Consider the following 12,553-nt stretch of genomic DNA (forward strand, 5'->3'; position numbering starts at 1 on the left):
CAAATTATGGTTCTGATTTTTTTAACCATAATATGTTCAGCTCAAGATTTTAATTTTTGAGAAATTTAATAGATTAGGATTAAAGTACCATACAGATGTAGCTTAGTAAGGTATGTTAACTCAATTATCACAATTCCTTTTTGAATGTCTTAAACCTAGAAAATTAAGTCTCACTTTTTAGAGCAGACATAATATCAGTGTTCATTGAATACTTGGGCAAAAATTTGGGGTGCTAGTGTAGCAGGGAAACAGAGATAAAGATTGAGATTAAAGTTGACTTTGTACATGGTCAGACACTGTGCTTGGTGATTTTGCTAGCTTTATCTCATTTAATCTGCACAGTACAGTTACCTGTAGGGGGAAGGTATTGTCACTCCTGTTTTACAAATGAAAGGCTATGGCCCATAGCTCTAAACTTTGAAGTTCTTTGCGCTGATTGATTCTGGACCTGTAAAGATTTCATAAGAAAAGTTTTATACCTAATTTATTCGTCAACATTTATAAAATCCTGTTGAAATTGAAATTTGACAGTTGGAGACAAAATTAGACATTTGGATGTAGAATGTCAACAGCTGTGATAAAAGATAAAAGCTCATCATGTTTCTTAAAATTTTCCAGCAGAGTCACCAGAGAACTGGAATGTTTGACCTTTGGTTGTCTAGAAGTAGCTTAAAGTAAGAAACTGGAAGTTTCTTTGAAATCACATGTCTTATTTTATAAATTATTGAAAATTTTGCATGTCATTATGTAGTGTCTCCATGATTTTTACATATATAAAAATAAGGCATTTTCTTTTTTCTCAAAGTCTGAGTGAAATTGTTTTTCTATTGAAAGGAATAGCAACGTGAAAAAATTTTTTTAAGATTTTATTTATTTGTCAGAGAGAGAGAGAGAGCATAAGCAGGGGGAGTGGCAGGCAGAGGGAGAAGCAGGCTTTCTGCTGAGCAAGGAGCCCAATGTGGGACTTGATCCCAGGACCCTGGGATCATGACCTGAACTGAAGGCGGATGCTTAAGGGGTGAAGATTTTATACTTCATCGGACCCGTTAGTCTGACTGTGCTTATAGTTCTCCCACTAGCATCCATACCATAGAATTAGAATAATTTTTGTTCGAACTGAATGTGTGTTGTGCCAGTTCTTGTTTTAGAAGTGATTAATTTTTTTTCTACTTTCAGAGATCTCACCCAGTTGAGTTTGTAGCTCTGCTTTTTCTTCCTTGTTGTGCATCAGTGACCTCTCAAAGTGAAACTCCCCACCTGTTTTGCAAAGATAGTAGGAGTAGCGAATTGTATATATAAGTCCAGGGTAGTGGTTTTCAGAAGTTAATGGTACTTACAAATCTCGGGATGTGTAAGATCTTTGGCCCCATGGTTCTTGAACTGGGGCACAGTAGAGAGCCCTGAAATCTGCTTGTTGTTGTTTTTAACCAAATCCCAAGGTGATTTTGATGCATGTCGTCTGAGAGACATGATTTGAGAATCAGTGGTCCTATATTTGGAAATTCTTTTCCTCTCCCTTTCCCCTTACTACTAAATCTAGAAAAAATAATATCTAGCTGTTGCCTGGTTCCATTGCAGTCTGACTGCTACTCATGCTACTGGGTTGGAGCTCTTCTTACAAAGGTAACAGTACACTGGACCTATAACATTGCTTTGCTTTCTCCCCCCCAGTGGCAGCAGTGATGTGTTACTTCTTGTCCTAGACAGCCTAAAGCAACACTGTGCATTTGGTTACAAATTTAAATACATATAAACACCTGGCAGGATGTAGACTGGCTTGAAAGGCTATAACCAAAAGAATTTTTCAACCAAATTTACCAATTCTTTCCTGAAAGCTAAACTAAAATAAGGACAGAATAAATGTGAGAAGATGAAATTATTATACCAAAACAATTTAAATTAATTCTGTCAGAGCTAAGTCATTGGTTTTAAATGATAATTTTAAATGATTCGTATTATCTAGAAAAGGGCCACAAATACTGACATTCATTACCTGTTCTGTGCCATATACTGTGCTAGGTGTTTTCACATGAGTTCTTGTTTAATCATTCCAGTAGCCCTGTAAGGAATGTGTCATTATCCCCAGTTTATAGATAGGAACACTGAAATTCAGGAGGTGAAATCATTTGTCCGAAGTGACAGTTACTAAGTGGCATTCAAGTGCAGGGGTTTGACCCCAATTTTCAAGATTCCCATACCATTTTACCACTGAGCATGATGTTTGCTGAGGTTTATTTTATTTATTTATTTTTTTTTTTTTTAAGATTTTATTTATTCGACAGAGATAGAGACAGCCAGCGAGAGAGGGAACACAAGCAGGGGGAGTGGGAGAGGAAGAAGCAGGCTCATAGCAGAGGAGCCTGATGTGGGGCTCGATCCCATAATGCCGGGATCACGCCCTGAGCCGAAGGCAGACGCTTAACCGCTGTGCCACCCAGGCGCCCCATGAGGTTTATTTTTTAAATAGAAAACTTGATTTAAGAAAATTCTCTTTTCTGGTTTGCTGTCAGTTTTTAAAATCACAAGCTTTTTTTTGCATAATTTTTCTGCTTTGAGTGGTTCTCAGGAAATGTAACATTCATTTTTATGTAAAATTTAAAGTTTAACATTTTTTTGGTGTAAAGTTTAATATTTTCTTTTTCTTCTTTAGGAATACAAGGTTAAATTCTTTTGTCTTAATGTCTACTTTCAGCTAGTATGTTTTTCAGTTTCACAAATTAGGTATTATTATGTTATTCAGTCAGTGTTTGTATGTATTTTAACTCTTACATTATTCAATTCTGTTACTCAGCTTTCCTTTTTGCCTTTCTGTTCTTTATTCTGGAATCATTTTTTTTCCCCTTCTTTCTGAAGTGCTCCAGAAATTGCTTTATCGCATGTCTTTATTTTATCCACGTTGAAAGTTTTGCTTGGTACATAATACTAAACTGAATTAATAGATCAGTACTCTGAGGGTGTTAACTCTGTTCTTTTCTGTCTTCTGGTGTTGCTCTTGGTGACTTACCTGTGAATCTAGTTCTGTTTCCTTTAGAGGTGAGCTCTTGTTCCTCTCGGACTCCTGTTAACCTTCTCTTTATCTTGATGGGATTCCTAAACCTGAGGATTAGGGTTTTGGTCTTGGGTTGGTTGTTTTGAACTAGAAAAATCTTCAGTCATTGGCTCCTCCAGTCAGTCACATTCGATCTTTGTTCTTCTGAAATCCTGGCTAAAGGTGTTTTAGGTCTTCTCCCTTTTTACTTCGTGGCTCTTAAGCTGTCTACACATTGTTCATTCCTTTGTTTCTCTGTGCTACATTCTAGGATACAATTTTACATATTGTTAAGGGTTCTAAAGGAAGAAAGTGGAATAAAAAAAGGAATTCTTAAAGTAATTTTTTTGTTAATTACAGGCATTTAGACCATCACAAACTATGGGATCCCAATGAATTTGCAGTTCACTGCTTTAAAATTATAATGTATTCCATTCAGGTAAGGATTGGTTAAGTATTTATCCTATTTATATAAGTAATTTTGGTTCTGTATTGATAAACATGTCATCAGAGATATAGAGCACTGAAGATACACAACATGTTCTTAATTTTGTTTTTTGTCTCATTTTTATTTACCACTTATTTTCTTATTTGCCAAGATGAAAAGATAGTTAATAAAAAGAAGTAAAAGATTTCATGATGCTGCTGCTTATTGTTCATTTATTTGAATATTTTTATTGTGTATTTAAATTTCACTGATGAACTGGTATTGGAATTGAAATCAGAATATAGCTGATAATAACTAGCATTTACTGAGTTTTTATTATGTAATCATACATGCATTGACTCCCCTAGCCTATCATAAAACCTTGTGATGAGACAGTCTTATCTCCTGCACCTTGGTTCTCCTCGGAACCTGAACAGACCCAGGTAGCTCTTAATTCAAGTGGGATTTTTAAGTCTGTCTTTTTTTTTTTTTTTTTTTTTACACAGTCTACATTCTTTTATTCCCCAAAAAGTCATCGTTAATTCAAAGGAGATAAGGTAGAGTAAGAAAGCAACATGGCTTTTACATAGGTCATACTAGATTCACATCCTAGATGTGCTGTTTACTGGTTGTGTGAACTTGGAAAAATTATTCAGTCCCTCTGAGTTCTGGTTTTCTCATTTCTGAAAACAAAACTTTAATGCGTGCATTGAATGGTTCATTTATATTTTAAAATAGGACTACCAGCTTTTCAAGTGCCAGCCGTACTATGTACTGTGCACATAATCTATTTGCTTGCTTGCTTTTAATTCTCCTCATTTTATAGAGTAGATATTGTTATTCTTCTTTTGCAGATCAGAAAACTGATCTTTCGGGGGGGTCAGGTACCTCACTGAAGGGCAAAAAGGTAGAAAGTGAAGTCAGGATTCAAATTCTGTCCATTCTGTTCCACAAGTTTTGGGGGAAATAAACCAGTAAGTTAAAGTTAGCGTACCATAATGTGGGTTTTCAGTAAGTAGTAGTAATTATAAAGCCGGTTTGGATGTGGTAGGATTATATAAAAAAATTATTTTTCTACTTTTATTGAGTTGTAATTGACATATGACACTATGTAGGTTTAAGGTGTACGATGTAACGATTGGATATATTGTAAAATGATTTCTGTAGTACTTTACTCAAGATCCATCGCCTCACATAGTTACAGGTTTTTTTTTTCCTTCTTAGGAGAACTTTTAAGATCTTTTCATTTAATTTTAATTAAGTAGGTAAGAAGTTGATCTGGCAGTCTGTGGGCATAATTAAGGCTGTTCTGGTCTTTTGTAGCCTTGTATTTCTTCATTTGCCTTCCTCATTCAGATTTTGGTACTAAATGAAATTGTTTTTTGCACAAAGTAAGTTAATAAAGTAAATAAAGTCAAAGAAACTTAAGGAATCAATAAATACTTGATTAAATATGAAGAATCTGCTGGTCCACAGCATTTCATATGTTTTATGAAGTCCATTGATCAGAAGTTAAATGGTAGTACCCAGTAGAATGGGAATTTCTGTTTAATAAGACTATCCTGATACAAGTAAAACTTCTGATAAATTTGTTTTAATTGCTGTTTACCATAAAATTGTTTATGGGACTTATTCCAAAGTAACATATTTTCCTCTCTCCGCAAAACATTAGCTAGCCTGACCAGTATTTATATCACTAAGGGATTACATAGACATAGTTTCAGATAGTTTCAAATATAATAAGGGCATTTGTGGTAAAGAGAAAATATTTAAAGCTTATCTTTTGCGCTAAAATGATTTGTTGAGTGTAATAAGGTGTTGTATTTAAGAGCTGTGCTCTGAGGTTGGGCTAGGATTCACAGCTAGGTCCTCCCTTAGAGTCTGTGCGTGACTTTGGGCAAGTTCTTTAAAAACCTGCCTCATTTGCACTGCGAAGCTCACAGTGTGATTGAGTTAGGCTACTTCCTGGAACTGTTGGTGTGGATAAAATGTGATAATACATATACAGAGCGTAGAACAGTGCCTGGCATCTGCTTCCGAATCAAATGTTTTTTGTTGTCATTTTTGTTATGTTCAATTCTGTAGTAATATATTATCCCAGGAGTCACCAATTAAAGAGTGAGTAATAATGGCTAGATTGAGCACATTTCCTGTGCTAGACACAAGTTTAGGTTCTTCACACAGACGAACTCATTCAAGTGCCATAACAATCCTACAAAATAACTGTTTATATTTTCTAAATATTGTAGATGAGGAAAACTGAGGTACAGAAAGGTTAAGTAGTCCTCTCTTAAGCTGTGCACTGTTAAGCTATTAAATGATGGAGCCCGAATTTGAATTTGGGCAAATCTGACTCCAGGGCTTACAGATGTATTTAACCACTCTATTATGTTGCTTCTTAAAGCTACACATCCATTACTATTGCTTTAAAATTCAGTGTGAGGGTGAGTTTTACCATAGGTACGTGATAGCTTAGCGTACCTGTGTCAGAAACTCTGTATAAAGTATAATTAACATCATTGCAGTTTTGTTCCTATCACTCTGTGCACTTTTCATCCATGAGTGCTGTAAATATCATAATCTGTTTATTTTTGAACATTTGTCCTGTTATCAAATTATAAGAATATATAAATGTTCTTTGAAATTATAGAGAAGTGTGAAGGGAATAAAAACTTCTCATGAATCCTGGCCACTGTCAATATTTAGGTGTATATAATTCTAGTCCTATATATTGTTTTAAAAAACAGATTAAATTTTATTAATCATAGTTTTTGCAACTTGCTTTTTTCATCCCAGGATATTATAAATATTTTCAAGTATCCCTATTTAGTCTTTAAAAGCATGGTTTTTAAGGGCTACATATTGTTCTGTAACAGGAGTATCAGTCTCCTATAGTTGGATGTTTAAGTGACACATGGTTTTCCATTCTTAAGAATCCAGCCCATATGCATACAACTGTTCGTACATCTTTGTGTACTGTTTTGCTTCTTTTAGGCTCAGTATTCTCACCATGTAATTCAGGAAATCCTTGGACACCTTGATGCTCGTAAAAAAGATTCTCCACGGGTTCGAGCAGGTATCATCCAGGTTCTGTTGGAGGCTGTTGCCATTGCTGCTAAAGGTTCCATAGGTGAGTGTAAGCAAAAAACAAAACAAAACTCAAAAAAATTAATGCATTAATCTGTTCTAGAATTTTTCTCAGTAGATACAGCAGTGTATGGAAAATTCTTTAAAAATACTTTAATGTTTTTAAATGTGCTACAGTTTCTCTTGGAATTTCTCAGGCTTCATTAGTATACACTTAAGCATTTTCCACTATATCAGAATTCCCCTTCCTCCTTTTTTCTAATGAAGATTTTTGGATGGAGGAGGAAGATGGCAGAGGAGTAGGGGACCCTAGTTTCGTCTGATCCCTGGAATTCAGCTAGATAGCTATCAAATCATTCTGAACACCTGCAAACTCAACCAGAGATCTAAGAAAAAGAATTGCTGGGGCGCCTGGGTAGCGCAGTTGTTAAGCGTCTGCCTTCAGCTCAGGGCATGATCCTGGAGTTTCGGGATCGAGCCCCACATCAGGCTCCTCCACTAGGAGCCTGCTTCTTCTTCTCCTACTCCCCCTGCTTGTGTTCCCTCTCTCACTGGCTGTCTCTCTCTCTGTCAAATAAAGAAATAAATAAATCTTTAAAAAAAAAAAAAAAAGAATTGCTGCAACTCTACAAATAGAAAAGTGACTACTTTTTGCAAGAATGACAGGACAGAAGAACTCACCGCAAAAAAGAGAACAAGAAGCAGTACTGACTGCCAGGGACCTAAACATTATGGATATAAGTAAGATATTGGAACTAGAGTTAAGAATAACGATTGTAAAGATACTGTCTGGGCTTGGAAAAAGTATAGAAGACATAGGAGAATCCTTTCCTGGAGAAATGAACTAAAATCTAAACAAGCTGAAATCAAAAGGCTATTAATGAGATGCAATAAAAAATGGACACTCTAACTGCTAGAGGATAAATAAGGCAGAATGGAGAATTAGTGATATAGAAGACAAAATGATGGAGAATAAAGAAGCTGAGAAAAAGAGATAAACAACTACTGGATCACTAGGGGAGAATTTGAGAGATAAGTGGTACCATAAAATGAAACAGTGTTAGAATAATTGGGAACCCAGAAGAAGGGGAAAGAGAGAAAAGGGGGGAAGGAGATATATTAGAGCAAGTTATAGCTGAGAAATTCCCTAATCTGGGGAAGGAAACAGGCATTCAAGTCCAGGAGTCACAGAGCACCCCCCTCAAAATCAAAAATAGGTCAACACCTGGACATATAATAGTGAAGCTTGCAAATTTCAGAGACAAAGAGAAAATCCTGAAAGCAGTTCAGGACAAGAGGTCCTCAACCTACAAGGGTGGAAACATAAGGCTGGCAGCAAACCTATCCATAGAGACCTGACAGGCCAGAAAGGTCTGGCAAGATACATTCAGGGTGTTAAATGAGAAAAATACTCAGCCAAGAATACTCTATCCCACAAGGTTGTCATTCAGAGTAGAAGGGGAGATAAGGAGGTTCCAGAACAAACAGAAACAAATAATTTTTGTGATCACTAAACCAGACCTGCAAGAAATACTAAAGGGATCCTTTAAGTGAAGAGAGAGCCCAAATGTAACATAGACCAGAAAGGAACAGAGACAATATACAGAAATAGTGATTTTACAGGTAATACAATGGCACTAAATTCATAGCTTTCCGTAGTTACTCTGAATATAAATGGGCTAAATGCCCCAATCAAAAGACACAGGGTATCAGATTGGATAAAGAAAGAAGACCCATCCATATGCTGTCTACAAGAGACTCATTTTAGACCCAAAGACACCTCCAGACTGAAAGTGAAGGGGTGGAAAACCACTTATCATGCTAATGGACGTCAAAAGAAAGCTGGGATAGCAATCCTTATATCAGACAAATTAGATTTTTTTTTTTAAAGATTTTATTTATTTATGTGACAGACAGCCAGCGAGAGAGGGAACACAGCAGGCGAGTGAGAGAGGAAGAAGCAGGCTCCCAGCGGAGGAGCCCGATGTGGGACTCGATCCCGGAATACCGGGATCACGCCCTGAGCCGAAGGCAGACGCTTTAACGACTGTGCTACCCAGGCGCCCCCAGACAAATTAGATTTTAAACCAAAGACTAATAAGAGATGAGGAAGCATACTATATCATAATTAAAGGGCCTATCCAGCAAGAAGATCTAACAGTTGTAAGTATTTATGCCCCTAACATGGGAGCAGCCAATTATATAAACCAATTAATTACAAAATTAAAGAAACACATCAATAATAATACAGTAATAGTAGGGGACTTTAACACCCCACTTACTTCAGTGGACAGTCATTAAGCACAAGATCAACAAGGAAACAAGGGCTTTGAATGACACACTGGACCAGATGGACTTCACAGATACATTCAGAGCATTCCATCCTAAAACAACAGAATATACATTCTTCTCCAGTGCACATAGAACATTCTCCAACGAGATCACATGCTGAGTCACAAATCAGGTCTCAAACAGTACCAAAACATTGGGGTCATTCCCTGTATATTTTCGGACCATAGTGCTTTGAAGCTTGAACCCAATCACAAGAGGAAATTTGGAAGGAACTCAAATGCTTGAAGGTTAAAAAGCATCCTACTAAGGAGTGAATGGGTCAACCAGGAAATTAAAGAAGAATTTTAAAAATTAAGGATTTTAAATGTAAATGAAAGCACAACTGTTCAAAACCTTTGGGATGCAGCAAAGGCAGTCATAAGAGGGAAGTGTATAGCAATACAAGCCTTTCTCAAGAAACAAGAAAGGTCTCAAATACACAACCTAACCTTAAACCTAAAGGAGCTGGAGAAAGAACAGCAAATAAAGCTTAAACCCAACAGGAGAAGAGAAATAATAAAGATTAGAGCAGAAATCAAAGAAATAGAAACCAAAAGAACAGTAGAACAGATCAATGAAACTAGGAGCTGGTTCTTTGAAAGACTTAATAAGATCAATAAACCCCTAGCCAGACTTATCAAAAAGAAAAGTTTAGAAAGGCCCCAAATAAATAAAATTATGAATGAAAAAGTAGAGATCACAACCAACACCGAAGAAATACAAACAATTATAAGAACGTATTATGAGCCACCTATATGCCAACAAATTAGGCAATCTGGAAGAAATGGGTGCTTTCCTAGAAATGTATAAACTACCAAAACTGAAACAGGAAGAAATAGAAGATTTAAACAGACCCATAACTGACAAGGATAGAAGCAGTAATCAAAATTCTCCCAACAAGAGTCTAGGGCCGGATGGCTTCCCAGGGAATTCTACCAAACATTCAAAGAAGAATTAATAACTATATTCTGAAGCTGTTTCAAAAAATAGAAATGGAAGGGAAACTTCCAAATTCTTTCTATGAGGCTAGCATTACCTTGATCCCAAAACCAGACAAAGACCCCACCAAAAAGAATTACAAACCAATATGCCTGATGAACATGGATGCCAAAATTCTCAGCAAGATACTAGCCGATAGGATCCAGCAGTACACAAAAAGGATTATTCACCATGACCAAGTGGGATTTATTCCTGGGCTGCAAGGGTGGTTCAGCATCCACAAATCAATCAATGTGATACATCACATTAATAAAGGGAAGGACCAGAACCATATGATACTCTCAGTAGATATAGAAAAAGCATTTGACAAAGTACAGCATCATTTCCTGATTAAAACTCTCCACAGAGGGATGGTAGGACATATCTCAATATCATAAAAACTGTACATGAAAAGCCCATGCAAATAACATTCTCAACAGGGAAAAACTGGGAGCTTTTCCCCCATGATCAGGAACATGACAGGGATGTCCACTCTCACCGCTGTTGTTCAGCATAGTACTAGAAGTCCTAGCTTCAGCAATCAGACAACAAAAAGAAAAGGTATTTAAGTCAGCAAAGAAGTCAAACTCATTCTTCGCAGATGACACGAGACTCAGAAAACCGAAAAGACTCCACCTGAAAATTGCTAGAACTCGTACAGGAATGTAGCGAAGTGACAGGATATAACATCAATGCACAGAAATCTGTTGCATTTCTATACACTAACAATGAGACAGAAGAAAGAGAAATTAAGGAATCAATCCCATTTATAATTGCACCAAAAACCATAAGATAACCTAGGATTAAACGTAAGCAAACAGGCAAAGGATCTATACTCAGAAAACTATAGAACACTCATGAAAGAAATTGAGGAAGACACAAATGGAAAAACGTTCCATGCTCATGGATTGGAAGAACAAATATTGTTAAAATGTCTATGCTTCCTAGAGGAATCTATACATTCAGTGCAATCCCTATCAAAATATCATTGACTTTTTTCACATAGGTGGAACAAGTAATCCTAAAATTTTTATGGAACCAGGAAAGACTCCAAATAGCCAGAGGAATGTTGAAAAAGAAAACCAGAGCTGGTAGCATCACAATGCCAGACTTCAAGCTCCGTGACAAAGCTGTAATCATCAAGACAGTATGGTACTGTCATGGAAACAGACACATAGATCAATGGAACCAAATAGAGAACTCAGAAATGGACCCTCACCTTTGTGGTCAGCTAATCTTCGATAAAGCAGGAAAAAATATCCAGTGGAAAAAAGATGGTCTCTTTAACAAATGGTGTTGGGAGAATTGGACGCCACATGTAGAAGAATGAAACTGGACCATACACAAAAATAGACTCAAAATGGAGAAAGACCTAAATGTGAGACAGGAATCCATCAAAATCCTAGAGGAGAACCACAGGCAGCAACCTCTCGGACCTCAGCTGCAGCAACTTCTTGCTAGATACATCTCCAAAGGCAAGGGAAACAAAGGCAAAAATGAACCGTGGGGACTCCATCAAGATAAAAAGCTTTTGCACAGCAAAGGAAATGGTCAACAACCCTAAAGAAAACCTCAGAATGGTAGAAGATATTAGCAAAAGTCTTACCAGATCAAGGCCTATTATCCAGAATCTATAAAGAACTTAACCAAACTCAGCACCCAAGGAACAAAAGATCTAGTCAAGAAATGGGCAGAAGACATGAACAGCCATTTCTCCAAAGAAGACATACATACAAATGGCCAACAGACACATGAAATAATGCTCAATATCACTTGGAATCAGGGAAATTCAGATTAAAACCACAATGAGATACCACCTCTAGCCAGTCAGAATGGCTAAAATTAACAACTCAGGAAACAACGAGAATGTTGGCAAGGATGTAGAGAAAGGGGAATCCTCTTACACTGCTGGTGGGAATGCAAGCTGGTACAGCCATTCTGGAAAACAGTATGGAGGTTCCTCAAAAAGTTAAAAATATAACTACCCTATGACCCAATAATTGTACTACTAGGTATATACCCCAAAGACTCAAATGTAGTGATCTGAAGGGGCACCTGCTCCCCAATGTTTATAGCACAGTGTCCACAATAGCCAAACTATGGAAAGAGCCCAGATGTCCATCGACAGATGAATGGATATAGAAGAGGTGGTATGTATATATACAATGGAATATTACTCAGCCATCAGAAAATGAAATCTTGCCATTTGTAAGGACGTGAATGAACTAGAGAGTATTTCTCAATCAGAAAAAGACTATTATATGATTTCGCTTGTGGAATTTAAGAAACAAAACAGGAGCATAGGGGAAGGGAGGGAAAAATAAAACAAGACTTTGAAATCTGAGAGGGAAGCAAACCATAAGAGACTCTCAATCATAAGAAATAAACCGAAGGTTGCTGGAGGGGCAGGGAGTGGGGGGAATGGGGTCACTGAGTGATGGGCATGAAGGAGGGCACGTGATGTAATGAACAGTGGGTGTTATATACAACTGATGAATCACTGAACTCTACCTCTGAAACTAATAATACGTTATATGTTAATTAATTGAATTTAAATTTTAAAAATATATGAAAAAGATTTTTGAATACCAATTATGTGCTAGACATTTGGGAGAATATAGATAAAAGAAACTTATGGTTTACTTGAAGTGAGACGACTTTATCTAATGCTGTAATTCAGGGCAGGTTTGCTCACATTTCTT

The 12,553-nt window shown here is 36.7% G+C and overlaps 1 protein-coding gene across 4 annotated transcripts in view; it reads left to right on the plus strand.

Moving 5' to 3' along the window:
- The window catches only part of EFR3A (EFR3 homolog A), a 106,137-nt gene that overhangs the window by 52,986 nt on the left and 40,598 nt on the right, over window positions 1-12,553 (plus strand). For all 4 annotated transcript variants that reach the window (XM_026495395.4, XM_026495397.4, XM_057308165.1 and 1 more), the window contains 2 exons: window positions 3,389-3,467; window positions 6,450-6,585. In XM_026495395.4, the coding sequence (XP_026351180.1) occupies window positions 3,389-3,467; window positions 6,450-6,585 (215 nt within the window). The remainder of the gene's footprint in view (window positions 1-3,388; window positions 3,468-6,449; window positions 6,586-12,553) is intronic.

This window comes from Ursus arctos, unplaced genomic scaffold (assembly GCF_023065955.2).
Source record: "Ursus arctos isolate Adak ecotype North America unplaced genomic scaffold, UrsArc2.0 scaffold_6, whole genome shotgun sequence".
Classification (NCBI taxonomy): Eukaryota; Metazoa; Chordata; class Mammalia; order Carnivora; family Ursidae; genus Ursus; species Ursus arctos.